Source organism: Jaculus jaculus, chromosome 6 (assembly GCF_020740685.1).
Source record: "Jaculus jaculus isolate mJacJac1 chromosome 6, mJacJac1.mat.Y.cur, whole genome shotgun sequence".
NCBI classification, from domain to species: Eukaryota; Metazoa; Chordata; class Mammalia; order Rodentia; family Dipodidae; genus Jaculus; species Jaculus jaculus.
The window spans coordinates 113,430,606-113,454,280 of NC_059107.1; the positions used below are offsets into that span (position 1 = coordinate 113,430,606).

The 23,675-nt window shown below is 37.6% G+C and overlaps 1 protein-coding gene across 3 annotated transcripts in view; it reads left to right on the forward strand.

Annotated features, from left to right (window-relative positions):
* LOC101608161 (RAB3A interacting protein) overlaps positions 1-23,675 on the forward strand; it is a 42,393-nt gene that overhangs the window by 17,234 nt on the left and 1,484 nt on the right. For 2 of the 3 annotated variants that reach the window (XM_045153038.1, XM_045153037.1), the window contains exons 4-10: positions 1,058-1,153; positions 10,899-10,976; positions 11,968-12,171; positions 15,879-16,007; positions 18,107-18,219; positions 22,086-22,185; positions 22,269-22,338. In XM_045153038.1, coding sequence (XP_045008973.1) covers positions 1,058-1,153; positions 10,899-10,976; positions 11,968-12,171; positions 15,879-16,007; positions 18,107-18,219; positions 22,086-22,185; positions 22,269-22,338 — 790 coding nt within the window. The remainder of the gene's footprint in view (positions 1-1,057; positions 1,154-10,898; positions 10,977-11,967; positions 12,172-15,878; positions 16,008-18,106; positions 18,220-22,085; positions 22,186-22,268; positions 22,339-23,675) is intronic. The other variant, XM_045153039.1, reaches the window with a different exon arrangement.

Genomic DNA, 23,675 nt, shown 5'->3' on the forward strand with positions numbered 1-23,675 from the left:
TATTGACTGCTGACTGTCTTGCTTTATCTGTAATACAAGTTTCATGGGGCATATTTTGCATGCAGAATCTCTGTGTGGTTGACTTTGTAGTCGTGAACTTGAAGTCATTCAGTCTAATTTGTTATAGTTTGAGGAATTGTTTTATAACACCAGCTTTTTTCTTCTGCTGCGTGTGACTGTTTTCTATAGTTTTGCCCTAGAGAATTTTCTTTTCTTAGTAAATCATTGTTTCCCATTTTCTTTCTTTAGAATTTCTATTTATTCTATTTATTTGTGGTCATGTCTTACTATTTTTATCAGAAAACATTAAATTTCTGAGGGAAATGTATAGCAATAGAAAACAAGAAACTTTTTTTTTAAACTTCTATTGTAAGCAGAGGCAAACACACACAGAGAGAGAGAGAGAGAGAGAGAGAGAGAGGGGGAGGGAGAGGGAGAGGGAGAGAATGGGTGCACTAGGGCCTCTAGTTACTGCAGACGCATGTGCCACCTTGTACATGTGGCTTTATGTGGTACTGGGGAATTAAACCTGGGTCGTTAGGCTTTGCAGGCAAGCACCTTAACTGCAGAGCCATCTCTCCAGCCCAGAAAACAGGAAAAGTTTTAAATGATTGTTCATAATTTGATTATCAATATTGATTGATTTTTTTAAAAAATGTTTGTTTATTTGAGAGAAAAAGGAGAGAGAGAATGGGCATACCAGGACTTCTAGCCCCTGCAAATGAATTCCAGAAGCATGTGCCACCTTGTGGCACCTGGCTTATGAGAATACTGGGGAGTTGAACTTGGTTCCCTAGGCTTTGCAGACCAATACCTTAACCACAAAGCCATCTCTCTAGCCCTGATTTTTTTTAAAACTGGTATTAGTAAGAATAATTGAATTACTTGCTTAATAATAATTGAATTACCTTCCACTTAGCAAGCACCAGACATTTTCTATATGAACATGAAGAAGATGGTGTTAATATTTTTTAATTTTATTAGTAAATATTATTTAGTTTATACAATCTAACTTCAGACTACGAAGATCTAAATTAGAATTACCAATTTCTCATAGGAACTGAAGTTAAAAGATGAAGAATGTGAGAGACTTTCAAAAGTGCGTGATCAACTTGGACAGGAATTGGAAGAACTCACGGCTAGTCTATTTGAGGTTGGTCTATTTACATCTTGGCCAAAAGTAACATCTTGATTTTTGTGTATTGATAGAATTTTTTTAAAGAAAGAATATTTAATTTAACTTATTTCTTTGAGAGCGACAGATAGAGAAAAAAGCAGAGAAAGGGAGAATGGGCACACCAGGGCCTCCAGCCACTGCAAACGAACACCAGATACACGCGTCACCTTGTACATCTGGTTTATGTGGGTCCTGGGGAATTGAACTTTGAACCAGGGCCCTTAGGCTTCACAGGCAAGTGCTTAACCACTAAATCATCTCTCCAGCCTGATAGAATTGTTTTTTGAAGAAATTGTGAAAAGGATGTTGTTGGCTTCATGTATGTTCATAAGTCCTCTCAGCATAAAATAAAACAAATCTTTAAGAAATGTAGTCTGTAATTTAAAATGAGGTAATGAGAGGGGGAAACACTATAGGTTATCAATATTAAGTAGTTTAAAATGTATGTATGGAATGAGAGGCAGTAACTTTAGTTTTGATTTTTATTTTACCAATTCTTTAGGTACTTCTTTATTATTTTTTTAAAGAGCTAGTTCTTTTTATTTATTTATTTATTTGAGAGTGACAGACAGAGAAAGAAAGAGGCAGATAGAGAAAGAGAATGGGCACAACAGGGCCTCCAGCCACTGAAAACGAACTCCAGATGCATGTGTCCCCTTGTGCATCTGGCTAATGTGGGTCCTGGAGAATCGAGCCTTGAACTGGGGTTCTTAGGCTTCACAGGCAAGAGCTTAATTGCTAAGCCATCTCTCCACCCCTGAGTACTTCTTTAATTTTTTATGATTGCATAACAAACTGACAAGCCTGTAGGGTAGTCATTGCAATGGGTTGATTTGAGAAATATTGAAAGGCATATCTGTTCAACTTGTCTGCCATCAGGACCAAAATTTCTACCATGTTAAGCATTGATTTTTAATAATAGTGTGGTTGGCACAGACAAATGGATAGAACAGTATTGTAAGACTGAGAGAGACATAAACAAAGACAGACAGATGTACTTTCTGTTTGCAAGGAGAGAAAGGTGGAGGGAATGTGTGCATCTGGGCCTCTTGCCACTACAAATGAATACCAGATGAATGTGCCACTTCATACATCTGGCTTTATGTGGGTACCAGTGAATCAAATATGGGCCATCAGCTTTGCAAACCAGGTATCTTCAATCATTCAGCTATCAATGCATTCACTGCACCGGTTGTTATAAAGAATTGGCTCATGTAATCCTGGAGGATGTCATGTCCCAGAGGCTTCAAGGTGAGTTGGTAAGCTAGAGACCCAAGAGAACCAGTGGTGGTGTTCCAGTCTGAGTTTGAAGTCCCAGGAACCAGGAAGAGACATGATTCACTAACAGTCTGAAGGCAAAATTGTTTCAGTCAGGGCAAGATTAGCTTTCCTGTTCTATATAGATCTTCGTCTAGTTGGATGAGGCCCACTTGTAAGTGGCAGCTCACCCTATGAAGTATGCCAGTTTAATTGTTAGTTTCATCCCAGGCACCATCACAGGGCTAGAGAGATGGCTTTGCAGTTAATGTGCTTGCCTGTGAAGCCCAAGGAACCATGTTTGGTTCTTTAGGTCCCATGCACAAGGTGACACAAGCATGCAAATTTGCACATGCACACAAGTTGGCGCATGCGCCTGCAGTGGCTGAAGGCCCTAGTGGACAAATTCTCTCACTTACTGTCTCATTAAAAAAAGGGACACCACCCCAGAAATATCCAGAATAATGTTTTTTACCAAACATTTGATATTGGTTTGATTTGGGCACCCTGTGATCTAATCAAATTGACAAAATTAACCATTAAATTGTCTTTGCCCTCAAAATGAGAGCAATACCTCTTGATCATTTTGATAGTTCACAGTATTCATAGAGGGTGAGGTAAGACAGTACTTCCTTGGCAAAGAACTGTTGTCATCAAGTGTCTCGTTTGGATTAAGACCTTGAGTCTTTAAACATTACTTATTAAAAATATTGATGTATAACTGAAACTAGTTCCATTTTCACTGAGCAGTATTTTTATTTACCCTGAAAGGTTTTTTCTTTCCTCTTTTCCTCCCTTTCTTTTTCTCCTTCTTTCCTTCTAACCCCTCTCACCTTTTCTAGGCAGAGCCTCACTGTAGCCCAGGCTGACCTGGAACTAACTTTGTAGTCCCAGGCTGGTCTTGAACTTATGGTGATCCTCCTACCTCAATCTCCTGAGTGCTGAGATTAAAGGAATGAAATACCATGCCCAGCCCAGCTCAGGTTTTTTTTTTTTTTTTAAAATATTTATTTATTTATTTGTATGGTTGGGGAGAGAATGGGCACATCAGGGCATCACTGCAAATGAACTCCAGATGTATGCACCACTTTGTGCATGTGGCTTCACATGGGTACTGGGGAATGGAATCCAGGTCATTATGCTTTGTAGGCAAGTGCCTTAACTGCCGAGTCATCTCTCATCCCTCTGGATTGTTCTTAAGGCTTTTACTATATTAAAAAAATTAGGGAAAAAATTCTAGCAGCTTTTGTAATTTTTATTTGTGTGACACTTATTTTCACTTTAGTTATACATAATTTCTTTCATAGTTGTAATCCCAATATATCTTATGCTTCTTCAAATTACATTTTCTGTCCCTAATTTTGTGACACATAAAAATCATATGAAAGTGTTAACACTAATGTGTAAATTAGAAATCAAATATTAAGTATAGCTGTAGCCACAAAAACTTGTTATGGGAAACACAATACTGGAAGTAAAATCTAACATCAGTTACATAAACTGTATGTGGAGGGAGCACACTTTTTAGTATATGCATGTGATTGAAAGTTGCTTTCATCTGAAAACAGTGCAATAACTAGAAAATGTTCATTTTGAACCCTGTGACAACTAACAACAACATATGCATAAAGGACAGAAAAAAATCAAAGTATGCAATCACCAAAAATTAAGACAATATTAAACCATAATGAAAGAGAAGAAAACTATAGACCAGAGAACAAATTCAAATGAGAAGAGTTAAGTCCTTACTTTCCCATAGTTACTTTAAATGTAATGTAGATGAACTAAAGTTCCCAATCAAAAACCTGTGGTGGCTGCATGGAAGGATACATGAAGGTGAAACTGAAGAGGTTCAGAAGTACTCCAATGCAACTGGTAACCAAAAGAGAATAAGAGTGGCTGTATTGGAAGTGGACAAAATAGACTTGAGTCAAAACTGTCATAAGAGACAAAGCTATTTTATGATGACAAAAGGGTAAATTGTATATAAATTATATATGTACCCATTAATATCATCAAAGCAAGCATTGACAGATCTAAATGGAGAAAAGCAGCACAATTATCCTAGAGGAGTTCTCTGCTCCATTCTATATAATGGGTACATTATTCAGATAGAAAATCAACAAATAGCAGGAGTGATCAACACTGGACCAGATGGATCTAGCAGAAATGTATAGAACTTTCTATAAAACAAAAGAATACACTGTTCTCATGTGTACCTGAAACATTTAGGATATTTCATGTTGGGTCACAAAAAATATACTGTAAGTTTAAAAAGACAAAAATCATTGTAGGAATTGTTTCCATCTACAGTGAAATCAAATAAGAGATCATTAATAGTAAGAAAATGGTAACATTCACAAATATATGGAAACTAAAACAGTTTGTACAACTGTGGAGTTAAAAGGTAAAAAAAATGCATTTAAAAATTATCTATTGAGACAAACAGAAATGAGAACACAATATAGCAAAACTTGTGAGATGCAACAAAAACAGTACAAAAGAATTACAGGGACTGGAAGGATTGCTTAGTGGCTAAGGCACTTGCCTGTGAAGCCTAAGGACCCATGTTTGATTTTCCAGATCCCACATAAGCCTGACACACAAAGGTGAGGCAGGCGCAAGGTTGCACATGCCCACTAGGTGGTGCAAGCTTCTGGAGTTCAACTTCAGTGGTTGAGGCCCTGGCATGTAAATTCTCTCTCTTTTGAAAGCAAAATAAAATAAGAAAGAATTATATAGTAATAAATGTCTATATTAGACTAGAAAAAATATATAATATTAGGAAAAGAACAAACAGAGGTTTGGAGAGATGGTTCAGTCGTCACTTACTTGCCTGGGTTCAGTTCCTCATTACCCACATAAAACCAGTTGCACAAAGTGGTACATGCATGAATTAATTTGCAGTGGCAAGAGACCCTGGTGTCCTGTTCTTTCTCTTTCTCTCTGTGCTTGCAGATAGACAAATATAGATAAATTTAAGAAGAACAAACTGAGCCCAAAGTCGGAAGACAAATAGAGTAGAAGTAGAGATGAGGAAAATACCAATAAAACTAAAAGGTTTTTTTTTTTTTTTTAACCTAAATCAACGAACTTTTAGCTAGACTGATAGAGAGGAAAAAAGGATTTGGGCTAGAGAGATGGCTTAACAGTTAAGACGCTTGCCTGTGAAGCCTAAGGACCCAGATTCAACTCCCAGAACCCACGTAAGCTGGATGTACATGATAGCACATACATCTGGAGTTTATTTGCAATGGTGCGCCCATTCTCTTTTTCTTTACCTTCTCTCTACCTCCCTCTGCTTCTTTCTCTCTCTCAAATAAATAGATGAAAGTAAAATTCTTAAAAAAAAAAAAGAATTTTCACAAACAGAAGAAATTAAAGAGGAGACATTGGTGGCAGGAGAGATGGCTTGGCACTTAGGAACACTTCCTATTGAAGCATGGGGGCCTGAGGCAGCATACGAGATTTCTTAGATAATATCTCCAAGACCCTATGAACAGATGGCCTTGGTCATGCCCATCCGTTACCCATTCGTGTATGGGAACAGAGACCTGAGGGTTGTGGGGAAAAAAACCCAGCAAGCTGCAGGATTAGGAAGAGGCTCTGGCTCAAATAACTGGTGGAAGGGTGATGGAGCAGGGCATCTGAAGTTCTACTCTGGCCACCCCAGGCGAGTACACCCCATTACAGTTTGAGTACATGGATGCCACGTAGGTATGTATGTATATCACAACTACCAAACACACTACACACACCGTATTACACATATACATGTACACACACAAGAAAAAAAAAATGAGATAATTGAAATACTTGCCTTAGAAATTTAAAAAAAGATTATTAGGGACTTTTATGAACCATTGTATGCCAATAAGCTGGATGCTGTGTAAGAAACATAAATTACTGGAAATATACAATCTTATCAAAATTGGGTAAGGACAAGAAATAAAGGCGTGGAAAGCTTGAATAGGCAATGACAAATAATTTGAGTCAGTAATCAAAAGCTTGCCAGTAAAGAAAAATCCAGGACCAGATGGCTTTATAGATGAATTCTACCAAATATGCAAATAAAATACCAGTTTATCTCAATCACTTAAATAGAAGAGAATACACTCATAAACCATTTACAAGGCCATTATCACTTTAGTATCAAAATTAACATGGATATGAGGAATAATCTACAGGTCAGTATGCCTGATGAACAAAAATCTTCAATAAAATACCAGTCAACTGAATTCAATAGCATGTAATGAAGATCATATACCTTGGCCAAATAAAATTTATTTCTGGACTGCAGGGATGGTTCAGCACAGACAAATAAAATTGGTATGATGCACTACATTAATAGAATATAAAAACACATCATCTCAATATATGCAGAAAAATGCATTTTACAAAATCATCCATTAATAATAAAATCTTCAACAAAATATATATTAAAGGAGCCATACAGTAAAGGCCATATATGAAAAACCCATAGCTAACATCATAACCAGTGGGGAAAAACTGAGAGCTTTTCCTCTAAGATCTGGTACAAGTCACTGTTGTGTTTACCCTTCACATCTTTTTAACAGTACTGAAAGTTCTAGCCCTAGCCAGAGCAATTAGATGAGAAAAAGGCAGAAATGGGGCTGGAAAGATGGCTCAGGGGGTAGGAATATTTGTCACACAAGCATGAGGACCTGAGCTTGATCCCCAGCACCTTTGTAAAAAGCTTAGTCATGGCCACACCTGCCTGTAAACTGAGTCCTGAAGGAAACCAAGCCAGGAGATTTCTGGTGGTTCACAGATCAGGCAGACTAACCTAAAAGTTTCAGACTCAGAAACAACATGGAAGACTGATAGTGGACACTTGACATTCTCTTTTGACTTCCACATGTGTGTGTACAAGGGTGCACATACCTGCACGTGTGTGCGCACACTGTATATACACTACATACACAAATTTTTTTAAAAAGGAAAAGAAAATTACATGTTTGTAGATGATAATGATATAGACAATTATCTTCAACAACAAAAAATAGAACTGATAAATGAATTTAGTAGTTTCAGGATATAAAAATTATCAGTGCTTCTACACATGGTAAACTATCTGAAAAGAAAATTAAGAAAGCCATTCCATGTACAAAGGCACCCAAAAGAAACAATACAGTCTTCTGTGTTGAAGAGTATGAAATGTTGATATGAAGGCATTTAAGACACAGATACTCAAATAATCATTCCATATTCATAGACTGGAGGAGATAAAATTTTTACATAATCCAAAATGATCTATACATTGACTGTCTAGTCAGTCCACTGATAAATCATAAAATTCATGAGTCTTCAAAAGAACTAAATTTCCAAACACTCTAGCAAGAACAATGAAGCTGGATATAGCACATTCCCTGATTCAAAATATATGACAAAGCCACAGTAATCAAAATTCTGTGCCCCTGAGAAGACATATAAACAGCAAAGGGACAGAATAGAAAGCCCAGAAATAGGTCTATGCATTTATGAAGAAATAGAAGTAAACATATGTCTAAACTATTTTACAAGGCCATTGTCACCTGCTGGGGAAAAAGATAGTCCCTTCAATAAATGACAGTGATTATGGGAAAACAATGTCATGTCCACATGTAGATGAGTTAAATTTTACCCTTTCTTGCACCATAAACAAATAAACAAAAAAGAACACAAATTAAAGTCTCAAATGTATGGCTTGAAATTGTGAGACTACAACTAGAAACAGGGAGAAAGCTTTAGACATTGGTCTGAGAATTGTTTTTTTTTTATATAATACCTGAAGTACAGACAATCAATATAAAAACTAGAGAAGCAGAATTGCATCAAATTAAGAAACCGCTACACAACAGTCAAAATGAAAAAAAAAAAACTGGGCAGAATGGAGGAAGATATTTACAAAGTGTATATCTAATAAAGGGTTAACAGCAAAATAAATGAGGAGCTCAATAGTGAAACCAGTGATACAATTAAAAAGCAGGCAAAGGGCTGGAGAGATGACTTAACGGTTACACTCTGGCCTGTGAAGCCTAAGGACCCTGGTTCAAGGCTCAAGTCCCCAGGATCCGTGTTAGCCAGATACACAAGGGGGCATATGCATCTGGGGTTCGTTTGCAGAGGCTGGATGCCCTGGCATGCCCATTCTCTCTCTCTCTATCTGCCTCTTCCTCTCTCTGTCTGTCGCTGTCAAATAAATAAATGAAAATAAACAAAAAAATTTTAAAAATATCCAAATGTGATTGTTTTAAAAAAAAAGCAGGCAAAGGAACTGACTAGATTTTTCTCCTAAGAAGACATATATACATATATACATACACACACACACCTTGTCAAAACATGCTCAAAATCACTAACCAAGGAAATGCAAATCAAAACCCCAATGAGAAATGACCTCATATGTCTATGAGCATAAAGACAACAAGTGTTGGCAAGGATGTGGCGCAAAAAAAAAAAAAAAAAAAAAAAAAAAACCCTTTTGCATTTTCGTATGGCCATTATGGGCATTAGTATGAAGGTTTTTCACTTAAAAAGTACAAATAGAGCAGCAGTCCTACTTGCAGGTATACATCCAAAGCAAGTGTACTGAAGATCTTGGTATCTGTGCTTCCACGTTAATTGCAGCAATATTATCAGTGGCCAAGGTGGAAACATGTTAATCAGTGAAAAATAAAGCTGAATATTATCAGACCTTTTTAACAAAAGGAAATTTTACCATTTGAGACATGGAAGGTTATACTAAAATGAAAAGAAGAAAAAAGAAGCCAGACACAAAAGAAGAATGCTACATGGTCTCACTTACGTGTGGATTCTAAAGTAATGAAGTCCACAGGAGAACAGAGTAGAGTGGAGATTGCCAGGGTAATTTAAGGTATGGAGATGTTGGTTGAATGGTCCCATATAAAAATTGTATATACTATAGAGATAGAATGTACAGTGATTGTATTGCATGTTTTAAATTTGCTATAAAGGTTAGGTCTTAAATGTTACCACCACCCCAGTGTGGTAGTTTTGCAGGTATGTCCCCCATAGACCCAGGTGTTCTGTTACTATCTGCCTGGCTGGAGAAGATGTAACAGGGTGGATCTCAATTCCTTCCCAATGGTATGCAGAGAGATGTGAGCTCTGGTGGGATCCCTGCTGTGTGCTGCCCGTTTGTGCTTGTTGCTTTTGGTATTTGCTGGCTGCTGCTGGTTTCTGTCTCTGTGCTTGGCTTTATGAATGGGAGCCAGCTTCTTCTGCCATAGATTTTTATTTATTTATTTATTTATTTATTTTTTGAGGTAGGGTCTCACTCTAGCCTAGGCTGACCTGGAATTCACTATGGAGTCTCAGGGTGGCCTCAAACTCATGGCAGTCCTCCTACCTTCCTTCTATAAATTGGAGTTCTAACGTATAAACCTTTATATCCCAGGGAATGTTATCATCCCATAATATTCTAATCCAGTCTTAATATGTTATACAGGTTATCCTGAACAAGAGCATAATCTTTAAAGTATGAGATAATGTCATTCTCTTCCTTTAAAAACAAATCCATTGTTTCATTTAGAATAAACTCTAGAATTCTTGATTTTGGTGTTATTGTAGTTCACTTAGAATATAAACTCCTTTAGAGAGGGGACCTTGTCTTTCTTCCTAGTGTGTTATCAGCACCTAGAACAATATTTTACAAAGACATGTAAAAAATAAATAAGGATTAATAGTACACAAATAAAAGGGAATTAAACACCTGAAGTTTCCTATCTTGGGCATTAACAAGTTAAGACCTTATTAAAGAGTAAACTTGGGCTAGGAGATGGCTTAGTGGTTAAAGTACTTGTCTGCAAAGCCAAAGGACCTAGGTTTGACTCCCTAGGATCCACGTAAGGCAGACACACAAGGGGTTGCACACATCTGGAGTTCATTTGCAGTGGCTGGAGGCACTGGCATGCCCATTCTCTCTCTCTGTCTGCCTACCTATTTCTGTGTCTCGCTCTCACTCGCTCACTCTCTCTCAAATAAATAAATAAAAATAAATAAAGAGCAAACTCTTACTTTCCTTTTTAGGTTGGTCATTACAAAATTTGCACCTGTGTCATTATCTGAGAGTTTTGCAAATTGAGGCTTTTTAGTTGTCATTCCTGTAAACTATGCTGCTGAAGTGGTAGCAGTTTTTACTTGTTCCTTCTTTGTATTTTTCCTGTGACTAATTATCTGTATATGTATCATGGTCAAATTACAAATGAGCACTGCCCAGTCCCAATTCCTGACATCTTGACCTATCGTAGGTCAGCTGCTATCCGTAGTTGACATTGAATTCTTAGTTTCATGGTAATTTTTGGCAGTAAATGTTTGCTTTAATCATAGATACTTGGTGAAAAATTTTTAGTATATGTGCTGCCAAAGTAAACACTGAAAACTTAATAAAAATAAATGCTGAGTCCTTGGTTTCTAAAATTTGGGATATTAACTTTTTCAGGAGGCTCATAAGATGGTGAGAGAAGCCAATGTGAAGCAGGCAACAGCAGAGAAACAACTAAGAGAAGCACAGGGGAAAGTAAGTTCTTGCTGCTTTCATGTGAACTAGGCAGACAATTGGCAAATATTGTTTGAAAGAACCTTGAAAGCTACTGGATTTTGTTCTTATTGTAAAAATATTATTTATTTTAGATTCAGAAGCTACTGAAAAGTGAAGAAAATAGCTTATAGATAATATTATATTATTATTAATATTAAATATTAGTATATATTTGTGTTAGGATTAAATGATTAGAAACCTTGTAAATCATATCAAAAAGATTTAATCACATGTTGAAGTTAAAAATTATTTTCATAATGCACTGAAAAAAAGATACACCTAAGGTTAGATCTGACTACTTTAGGAGTGGACTATAATCATATACCATTCTATTTTGATGATTTTGAAAACTCGTATAATGTTAGATAAAAAAATAATTTTTATTTGCAAGCAAGGAAAGAGAATATAAATGAAAGGATGAATGGTTGTGCCAGGGCCTTTTGCCACTGCAGATGAGCCCCAAATGTTTGCATCACTTAGTGCATCTGGATTCATATGGGTACTGGGGAGCTGAACCTAGGTTGTCAGACTTTGCAAACAAGTACCTTAACCAGTAAGCCATCTCTCCAGCCCACTAATTTCAACAGCTTAAAAAGTTTTCTTTTGAGTCACATGTGGTGGCACACACCTTTAATCCCAGCACTCAGGAGGCAGAAGTAGGAGGATTGCAGTGAGTCCAAGGCCAGCCTAGAACTACAGAGTGAACTCCAAGTCAGCCTAGGCTAGAGCAAGACCCTACCTTGAAAAACCAGAAAAAAAAAAAAATTGTTTTCATTTGACAATACTGGTAGCCAAATCCAAATCATATGGAAACATAAAAGCTTGGATTACTTTCCTTTTAGTATTCTTCAGGAGATGCAAACTAAACCTATTTTTCCATCTTTGAAGAAAGTGTTTTGACCAAATTGCCAGCATTTAGCTGCATCTGTTATAAACCATATTTTGTCTACATAACTGTGTTCTTTTCAAGATTGACGTACTTCAAGCTGAAGTAGCTGCATTGAAGACACTTGTATTGTCCAGTTCTCCAACATCACCTACACAAGAACCTCTGCCAGGTGGAAAGACACCTTTTAAAAGGGGGCATACACGAAATAAAAGTACTAGCAGTGCTATGACTGGAAGTCATCAGGACCTCAGTGTAATACAGCCCATTGTAAAAGACTGCAAAGAGGTAACTCACCAGGGACTGTCCCCTCTGACTCTGTTGATACTTGTTAAATTTTAATCACTGAGGTGTCAGATAGGATTTTTTTTCCATTCTCTATTGGCTGACACTGGAGTACCTGCTGGAAGCTTGGTAAGGTTTTTTCACCCAGAGAAGGAACTGTCATGTTTGTATAAAGGAACGGGGATGGCCTTAATGTCCTGAGCAGTCAGAATATATTGCTACAGTAAAGTAATAAAATAGTAATTATAAGAATCAGAAAATAAGGTCTTTTTTTTAGTGTGTTACTTTTGTTTGAATTCTGAGAGAAGCTGATTTTTATATCAGTAAGGAAATCATAGAGTTAATTCAGAAAATTAAGCAAGGAAAAACAAAACAAATAATGAGGCTGCAGAGATGACTTAGTTGTTAAGCTGCTTGCCTGTAAAGCCTAATGACCTGGGTTTGATTCCTCAGTACCCATGTAAAGCCAGATGCACAGAGAGTGGTTCATGCATCTGGAGTTTGTTGGCAGTGGCTAGAGGCCCTAGTGTGTTCATTCATACTCTCTTACTCTCTATGTCTCTGTCTTTTTCCGCTTATAAATAAAATATTTTTTAAAATGGTAGCTTTGTATTTTAAAAGACATGTTGTAATGATAATAGGATAACATGTACATATTTTGAGTGCTTAATAAAATTGTATAATAGTAAAGCATTTCTAACTTTATCATTTATGATATGAAGCCTTCTCAAGGGGATTGTTACTAAGCCATGGGATGTCCCTCCTGTTTTCTCTTAAAAGCTACATTTTATATTAATCACTTAAGTTTTTGTGTGGAAGCCAAAAATTTATTAAATTAAATAGCCACAGTTGTTAATTAAATTTTAATTAAATGGCATTTCATTTGGCTAGTAATGATTTGCTAATTTGAAAAGTTCAATCCTTAGCCAAATATGAACATAACAAAATCTAATTGTTTTTTCTTTTTTTGGTTTTCCAAGGAAGGGTCTTGCTGTGCTCAGGCTGAGCCAAAATTCACTACATAATCTCAGGGGTGGCCTCGAACTCATGGTGATCCTTCTACCTCTGCCTTCTGAATGCTGGGATTAAAGGCCTGTGTGACCATGCCCAGCTTTACAAAATTTAAATTTTATCCTGATTTTTGTCCAATAAATAAGAAACATTTTAGTTATAGAATTAATATTCTGATTTCTTTGAATTTAAAATATGTAATTGCTTGTTTGACTTTTAGTTTTGTTAGTTTCTAATTCAGTATGAGTAATTATTGTATCCTTTCCCTGTTATTCACACAGAACATTTTAAAAACTCCATTTTTACCATGTCTAAAAATATGAACAGGTAGCCTAAACCTTTTTGCTTTCTTGTTGTCTTATATTCTGAATTTTTGTGAAAAAAAAGTCAAAAAGTTCAAGTAGACAAAGAAATCAAAGCTTGACCTATGTAAGTTTTAGGGAAGTTTATAATACTCTGAAATAAAATGAAAATATTTGTGTAGAAAATATTTTATTCTTCTGCCAGCATTTGAAGCTTGTGTGTGCATGCAGACAAGTATGCAGTACAGGGCTTTAGGATGAAGCCACTTAGATTTGAATTTGGACTTCATGCTTTTGTGCTGTGTAATTTGGGGCAAGTTACTTTATCTAAGTCCTAGTTTCTTTATCTCTGAGATGAAGACCACCATATCTGTCTTTGTGCAGCTCAAAGTATTAATTGTCTAAGAATTGTTTCCCATAGTTCTTGCAAGTGTCAGCTTTTAGGAAATAGTTTAAACTACTACCTTTAAACTAGAGTTTTTCCTTAGAATGTTATGCATTTACTTGCATTGGGCTTATTTTCATTTTAGCAATAAACTTTATAAAGAAAATGACTTTGAAGATGTTAAATATTATTTTTCTGTTAATATAACTTATTCTTGGTTCCAGGAGCATAGGAGTTGGGATGAGAGAAAAATATTACATTTGAGATTGTCATTGCACACTTAAGGGGAAGTCTGTGGGAGAGCATGAGTGCATTTAGCCTTTTGTGTCTTTGACGTAAACTACTTGCATTTCTGTACAAGACTTTGTCCTGGAGGCCAGCCACAGCCCCATCAGTGCACCAGGGCAAGGCTGTTTAGAGCTCTATGAGGACCAGGCAGACAGCTCTGTGTCTAGGGGCTGGTGTAGATACTGCTTTGTGTTTCAGCAGATAACTTTGAGCTCTGGGGGACATTCATTACAGAGAGAGGGAAAGAGAAAGAACAATGCAGGCATGCTTAGAAAGGTGAGTGCCTTTAGTGCATTTAAAAAAAATTTTTTCTTTTGTTTATTTTTACTTGTTTATTTGAGAGGGACAGAAAGAGAGAGAGAGAGAGAGAGAGAGAGAGAGAGAGAGAGAGAGAGAGAATGAGAATGGACATGCCAGGGCCTCCAGCCACTGCAGAGGAACTCCAGACATGTGCACCCCCTTGTGCATCTGGCTAACGTGGGTCCTGGGGAATCGAACCTCAAACCAGGGTTCTTAGGCTTCACAGGCAAGCACATAACCGCTAAGCCACCTCTCCAGCCCCCTTTGGTGCATTTTTTACTGGTAATTTAGATAGTAATTATTGAAAATAGCTAAGTGCGCATTTTATGGTATTTAGTGTAGCAAGCTGTGTGGGTACTCCTTTTGTACACAGTAAACATTTTGTCAATTTTTAATTTTGTGTGTGTGTGACACAGTCTCCTATATCCCAGGCTGTCCTCAAACTTGGTATGTAATTGCACATGACCCTGGATTTCTGATCTTCCTCCTTCCACCTCCTGATGCTGGAATGTGTGTCACCATGCTCAGTTTAATTAGTGCTGGGGATCAACCCAGAGTTTCATGATACTAGTTCAGCACTCTACCAACTAATCTACAGGCTCAGCCCATTTATTTTGACAATTCTTGTAGGAATGTTTTAGGTAACTGCAGAAACAGTCATGATTAGTTTTGACCCTAAACCAGATTTCACAATTTAATCTCAGTTTACTTACTTTACCAAGTAACTTGGCTCCAGACTGATTATTTTTATAAAGGACTTGTCACCATTGGTTTTGCTATTTAGGAATAATGTGCACCTGTGTTTTAAAGAGTAGCTCCAATATTGCTGGGTATCATGGCACATGCCTGTGATGCCAACTGTCAGAAAGTGGAGGCAGGAGGATCTGCAAGTTCATGGCCAGCCTGGGCTGCATAGCCATTTCCAGGTCAGCTAAATATCCCTATCCCTTGCCTGCTTCAAAATGAAGAGGGGGGAAGAGGGAAAAAGAAAGAGACAGAAAGGAGTTATTCCAGAATTTGTTGGGTCTCAAGGTGAACACAATGCTAGTTCATCATCTCTGAACCAAGGAATAGGTTGAAAAGGGTCATTTAGTCCTTTTTGTTTGTTTGTTTGTTTTTGTTTTTCAAGGTAGGGTCTCACTGTAGCCCAGGCTAACCTGGATTCACTATGTAGTCTCAGGGTGGCCTCGAACTCATGGTGATCCTCCTACCTCTGCCTCCCAAGTGCTGGGATTAAAGGTGTGTACCACCACACCCAGCCTCATTTTTTAAATAGAAAAAATTGCTATCATATATTATGGAATAATTTAATTCATTATTTTAAATGAACATTTCTTTATAGTAATGTTTAAAGCTTGGTTTTATCACATGGTTTTATATTTGTTCAATTTAAACATTGCTTTGTGTTTCCTTTTTGTTTGTAGGCTGATTTATCTCTGTATAATGAGTTCAGATCTTGGAAGGATGAGCCCACAATGGATAGAACATGCCCTTTCTTAGACAAAATCTATCAGGAAGATATCTTTCCATGCTTAACATTCTCAAAAAGTGAGGTAATTTTTTTCACTAATAGGAATGCAATAGGATGTTCTCTGTACTTGCTGAGTCATGCTACTTTGTTTTATTGATTTATTTTTTCTGTTGTTTTATTCATAGTAGCTGTAGCTCAGGCTGACCTAGAATTTGCTGTATATTCTCAGACTGGCCTCAAACTCATGATGATTCTCCTACCTCTGCCTCCCAAGTTCTGGGATTAAAGGCGTGCACCACCATGCCTAGCTTTTTTGTTTTGTTTTGTTTATTCGAAGTAGGGTCTTGCTCTAGCCCAGGCCGACCTGGGGTTCACTCTGTAGTCCCAGGCTGGCCTTGAACTCACAGCAAAACTCTTCCCTCTGCCTCCCAAGTGCTGGGATTAAAGGCATGTGCCACCACGCCTGGCTTCCATGCTATATTTTAAATCTTGCACTTCGGAGTCATTACAGTCATGTTGTGCTTTTTTCTTCTTTCCGTGTTGGGATTATAATTGTTACCATTCAGTTACTGAGCATCTTTTCCTAACTAGACACAAACATCGACATGTGTATTGCATTGTAGTGAAGTTAGAGATGTGTGTGGACAAAAGCTTGCTTGACTCATTAGTCCTGGGTTCCATTGAAGGCAAGTTCTCTGTATATTCTATTAAAGGTGTTTATTGGATTCATCTCTGTGTGATAGGAAAATAAAGTGTTTGGGGCCTGAGCATGTAGCTCAGTGGTAGAGTGGGCTAGCATGTGTGAGTCCTTGAATTTATCCCCAGTACTGCAGAATAAAAAAGACAAAATAGGGCTGGAGAGATGGCTTAGCGGTTAAGCGCTTGCCTGTGAAGCCTAAGGACCCTGGTTCAAGGCTCGGTTCCCCAGGTCCCACGTTAGCCAGATGCACAAGGGGGCGCACGCGTCTGGAGTTCGTTTGCAGAGGCTGGAGGCCCTGGCGTGGCCATTCTCTCTCTCTTCCTCTATCTGTCTTTCTTTCTGTGTCTGTCGCTCTCAAATAAATAAATAAAAAATTAAAAAAAAATTATTAAAAAAAAAAAAGACAAGAGCCGGGCGTGGTGGCGCACGCCTTTAATCCCAGCACTCAGGAGGCAGAGGTAGAAGGATCGCCGAGAGTTCAAGGCCACCCTGGGACTACATAGTGAATTCCAGGTCAGCCTGAGCCAGAGTGAGACCCTACCTCAAAAAACCAAAAAAATAAAAAAATTAAAAAAAAAAGACAAAAGACAAAATAAAAAGACTTTTAATTTGTTAACTAAAGCCAGAAAATTAATACCTTGGTCTGTGTCACAGGGTTGTTAAAAGGGAAAATGTAGGAAAGTAGATACAAAACTCTTAAAGTATTTAGGCACTATATTGTCATATACAAATGTAATGTCATAATTTCAGTTTGTTCTTCCATGTGAAATGTTTGTCTCCAAATTTCCTGTCACCTAATGTTTAGGAAATTGAATCCCAAGAATCTGATGTAAGTCTTGAGAGGATTTAGTTAAAACTTGCCTTTTTCAGTATAACACTGACTGACCATGGGCTGGCTATGTATTGGGCTGTGGTTTCAGTAGGTCATACAGTAGTAGTCTTGCCAGATAAGGAAGCATGGTTTTGTTATCAATGGTTTATCCCTTGTGACCATTTACACATTTGAATGAAGTATAAATGGAGATTGATACTTGATTTAAAACAAGTTAAGATAATTTTTATAGATTCTCATGCATCTAAACATAGCTGAGAAAATATATAGCTATTTATAGTGTGTATTGCTACTAAAATGACCAATAGTTATTGCATGAATTTAGCATAACAAAACATTTGAATATTCATTTTCAAATGGCCTTTACAATGGATGTTTAATTGAGGATAGGCAATAGACAGAGACTGGAATTAATATTTTTAATTCTCTTCCAGGTAAAGAGAAAAGTTATTTCAGTATAACTATATTGACTTTGAATCATAAAAGAAATTAAATAAAAATTATGTGATTCCCTCCCTTTCTTTGCCTTGGCTAAATCAAAGTTAGTGAAATTGAAGGTAGAAGAATTTATGAAGTTAGTTTACTGTAGGATACAACATTGATATTTTTTCTGCCAGTAGAGCATTTAATTCTTTTATTTTTTTTAAAGTTGGCTTCAGCTGTTCTGGAGGCTGTGGAAAACAATACCCTAAGCATTGAACCAGTGGGATTACAACCTATTCGATTTGTGAAAGCTTCAGCAGTCGAATGTGGAGGACCAAAGTAGGTTTTCACATCCATTCCTTGTGGGAGATAGAGTTTTAATTTTTTATGCACTTTTTACTTATTTTTTGTTTTAAGTGTGGTTAAGTTTCTCCTGAGGTTTCTACTTAGAGTCTTTATAGGCCAAAGACAAATCCTGAGATGATGTGTGGTTATAGCATTTCAAATTTAGCACTGAAGGACAGTCCCCCCCCCACCAAGCTGGGGTTTATTAAGTAAAAAAAGATGTAGCCTTGTTATGGGAACGATGCTGCATGCTTATATTTAAGTGTGGGTGTTGAGAGAGGACACCCAAGCAAAGGACATTAGTGTCACTCAAGGCAGAACGTCGGAGCTGCCATCCCTTAATTACAAAGGATACAAGGCCAGGTTCACTGAGGATGAGAAATATTTTGATTTTCTGAATCTCATGTTTTGACCCATTAGTGGATTATGAAATCAGTTTAGTGGGTTGTAGGCAGAATTTGTGTGTGTGTGTGTGTGTGTAGAGAGAGAGTGAGTGAGTGAAAGGCCTGTATGCACTGAGTATCTGTGTACAATACTTCTTTCTGGGGGCTACTGTCAACAATAGTTTGGGAAATACTGACTTAGACCAGGTCTTATCAAGTGTGAAGACAGAGGGCCAGAAAGGAATTTATTTGTCGTCACCTTTCATATCGTTACTATATAAGGTTCTGACTTTGGTAAATAGTTCTGTCTTTCATATGTGAAAAGTATCTGAACATTGCAAATCCTCAGAGGGAGGGCTACTTTATTTCATATAGCGAATGTTTTTTTCTATCCAGTTCTATGAAGAGGAAAGCTTAAAATCAGGGTTTGCCCAAAATTTAAAATAAAAATGCTGTGAGTTCTGTTCAAGAAATAATTTATAAAGCCTTTAAGGAAGCTGCTTAATTAGTGGCTGAGGAACAGATCAACATGGAAGACTAGAATGCACAAAAGCTTACAAAAAGCAGTCATTGAAGGCTGGGGAGATAGCTCAGTGGTTAAAGGCACTTGCTTTCAAAGCCCAAAGGCCTGGGCTTGATTCCCCAGTAACCATGTAAAGCCAGATGCACAATGTGTCACATGCATCTGGAGTTCATTTGCAGCAACAGGAGACCCTGGCACACCCATGCTTTTTCCTTGTCTGCCTCTTTCCTTCTCTCCCCCCCCCCCCAGTCTCTCTCTCTCTCTCTCTCTCTCTGTCTTATAAGTCAATAAGTAAATACAAAAGAAAGCAGTTGTTGACTCCCATCAGCATCTGGGTTACAGTGATGCTGATGAAGAAAAGACCAGCAACTAACAAGCCTGTTGGGGATGTTGTAAAGCTCTTCTTTCTCTTGATGCACCTACATTACAGTGTTGGTCTTTGTGTGAATGCTTTTGGAGTATAACTAGTCACATGTTTTCTTTGTGACCCACACATCCTCCCAGACTTGTGTGTTGTGTTACTCTCACCCTGTGACATGCCTATAGCACAGTGGCTTCTGAATTTTAGGGAAGGTTAAATTTCTATACATTGTACCCAGATATTTTTATCTTGGCCCTTCAAACTCAACTCCCCCCCCCCCCATGGAGAATTAAATGTTATCATAGCTGTTTCTAGATTTTGAAGGTCTGTGCCATACCTTACTTTAAATATAGTACACAGCAATTTTTATTATAGAATTTAACTTTTATGCTTGCCTTATATGTCACACATTATATATATGTGCAAATGTCAGTGATGACAAATGGAGATGTAAGTGAAAGTGGACTTACTGTGTTGAAAAGAAGAATTCTTCCTATAGGTTAGATTTTGAGAATAATTCACCTCATTTAAAGATATTATGCTTGTGAGTGTGAGGTCAGAAAGTAAGGTGTTTGTGATGTATATTATATGGAAAACTGAAGGAAGAATTTTTTTTCTTAAACAAATTTTTTTTTATTTATTAAAGAGAAGGAGACAGAAAACATGGGTGTGCCAGGGCATTTTGCTGCTCAAATAAACTACAGATGCATGTGCCACTTTGTGTGCCTAGTTTTATATAGGTATTGAGGAATTAGACCTCCGTCAGCAGGCTGTGCAAGCAAGCATTTAACTGCTGAGCCATCTCCCATATCCAAGAATTTTTCTTTTGAAGTATCTTTTTGCTTGTTTTCATTTGTCTGTGTGTGGAGGTGGTGGGATGTATATAGGTACAAGGCATGTGTGTGGAGGTCAGAGGATAACTTTGAGGTATCTGTTCTCCACCTTCTTTGAAACAAAGTCTTTGCTGCTGCAAACAAACTTCTAGACTACACAGGAACATCGGACTAGCTGACCATGAGCTTTTGATTCTTCTGCCTCCACCTCCCATTGTCACAGGCCCTGTTGGGATCACAGATGCATGTACCACTTTGCATCTGGCTTTACATGGGTGCTTGGGGATTGAACACAGGCTGACAGGTTTGTAACCAAGTATCTTTAACTGGTGAGCCACCTAAATGTCTTTTTTTGTTTGTTTGTTTTCTGAGGTAGGCTTTCACTCTAGCTCAGGCTGGCCTGGAATTCACTATGTGGTCTCAAGGTGGCCTCGAACTCACGTTGATCCTCCTATCTCTGCCTGTCTCCCTAGTGCTGGGATGAAAGGCGTGTGCCACCATGCCCGGCTAGTGTCTTTTTTTTTTTTTAATTTTTGTTTAATGAAGAAGATTGTTGTGGACTAGGTTGTGAAGACAGTGATTAATTGAATGGCACACTATAGAAATTTTGAAAAAGACAAGGTCACACCAGTTGTGATTAGGGACTATACCTGGATGGAGAGATTTGAATGATTTTTCTTTTGGAGCATGGGTGGGATTTAGATAAAGTACATTTGACGTGACTGAAGAATTAAAAGCAAGGGAACAAAGTGTGCTCAGAGGATAGTGGGTATATGGAGCAGGAGAGGTGTGACAAATCTTAAGAAATAAAAAAAAAGAACTGACGGAAAAATGCTTTGAAGTAATTCTGGAAAGAGTAGAAAAGGCTCCTATTTGTGGAAGAAGCTATGGGCCTGCATTCAGACACGTTGACATCTCCACCTGAAAATGAAAGTGGCAAGCAAGCATTTGAAATCTGGGTATTAGAGAGGTTTATCACTTAATCCTAACCCATGCCCTTAGACTAGATTTTAGGTATTGTGCTATACAAGTAGAAAGGGTGGTATGAAATACGGTATTCTCATCATACAGGTGTTAAGACTTAGCATTTAAAAAGTGGCTTTTTTTTTTTTTTCTGTGTACTTCTTGCTAAGGCTCACACTATATGCCTGTAAACCAATTAATCGAATAAGCAAATAAAGTATGCCATTTGGAAGCTGTTGCCCTACAAGCTATTAGCAACAGGTTTTAAGACTTTTGAATAATCATGATTAGGCTCTTTGCAGCTGGGAAGCAGACATGCTGCTGGAAAGACAGTGCTGTTCTGTAGCTGGCTACTCGTGTATGGTACATACGGAGAACTGTGGTTAGTGGTGGGATGCAAAGCTCATAGTAGTATCTGAAGTCCCATGGGGCAGAGTTTGTCATTTTCATCACTGCAGCTCAGTATTTAGAACAGCACCTCATAGATGGTAGGTTCTCAGATACTGTTTTGTCTTAATAACTTGTAAAAAAGGTAAGAGAAAATATTTTTTAAAACAATTTTTATTTATTTGCAAGGAGAGGACGAGAGATAAAGAGAGAGAAAGAGAGAATGGGTATGCTAAGGCTTCCTGCTACCACAAATGAACTCCAGATGAATGCACCACATTGTGCATCTGGCTTTACAAGGGTACTAGGGAATTGAACCCTGGCACACAGGCTTTGCAAGCAGCACCCTTAACCACTAAGCTATATCACCAGCCCAGAAAATACTTTTAACTAAAAAATTTATTTTACAGAAAATGTGCTCTTACTGGCCAGAGTAAGTCCTGTAAACACAGAATTAAACTAGGGGACTCAAGCAACTATTATTATATTTCTCCTTTTTGCAGATATAGGGTAAGTAACATAAGCATATATTTAAATAAACTTTGCTTTAATATAAAACTTTAGTCATGACTTTTTCCCCCCTCTTGGCCTAGATCACTTCAGTATGTAACTTTTTTACATACATTCGATACATTCAGCAGGGGCTTGTGAAACAGCAGGATGGTGAGTGTTCTTAATTCATGGTTACTGTTTACGGGAAAGCTTAGCCAAGCACAGGACCAGTAATGTTAACATAACCCTTTTCTACGTTTATGCCAAATCCTCTTACAGCTCTAATAAAATGTGTAGATAATTTGAGACAAGTATCACTTCCAAACATAATAGATTTAATCCTTTTATTTCCCTCATTTTCCTTTTGAATTTTGGACAAACACAGTTTTAACTTATAAAGGATATATGATAAATCAAATTATAAATGTGGGAAGGGGAGGATCATGAAACCAGGTGTGGTGATGCACGCCTTTAATCCCAGCACTTGGGAGGCAAAGATAGAATTACTGTGAGTTTGAGGCCAATTTGGGACTTACAAAGTGAATTTCAGGTCAGCCTGGGTTAGAGTGAAACCCTACCTTTAAAAAACAAAACAAACAAAAAACCCCAAAAAACAAAAACCAACAAAAGTATCATTAATGATGGTGATGAAGTGGTATCTCCTCTTATCTTTGCCACCTTTGTATTTTACATAGCAGGTATACATCAATATGTATGAGCCCATTATAATTAAATATTTTTAATTTTAAAACCTGTCCTTCTATGTGCTATGCATCAAAAAGTATTAAAGGACCACTACATCCAAGGCAGGATTTCTCAACCTTTATAGTACAGCTTGAGCAGTTTTTTTTTTTTTTTCCAAGTTAGGGTCTCACTCTAGCTCAGGCTGACCTGGAACTCACTCTGTAGTCTCAGGATGCCCTTGAATTCATGGTTATCCTCCTACCTCTGCCCCCCAAGTGCTGGGATTAAAGGTGTGTTCCACCATGCCTGGCTCGCAGCTTGAACATTTAATTAACAATCCCCTAGATACTTCAAGCCATGAAGCCATTTTAGCACTCTTACGGTACCATGGGTGGACAGTGCCACATCTGGCTTCATGTGATGAGTCCCAGGCAGAGTGCAGGTACATACGAGTTTTGTATGACTTGTGTTTAGAGTTGGGTTCTTTCCCCAGGCCATTCCATCATTATATGCAAATATTCAAAATAAATCTGAAATCTGAACCACTTCTGGTCCACACATTTCAGATATAAGATACTCAGCTTGTATTGGCATTTTGTTTTGAGCTTGGGTAATTTTTTGTTGTTGTTGTTGTTGTTTTTGTTTTTTGAGGTAGGGTCTCACTCTGACTCAGGCTGACCTGGAATTCACTATGTAGTCTCAGAGTGGCCTCGAACTCTCGGAGAACCTCCTACCTCTGCCTCCCGAGTGCTGGGATTAAAGGCGTGCGCCACCACGCCTGGCTCTTGGGTAATTTTTTTTGTTGTGAGAAAGCTGTCTTGTGC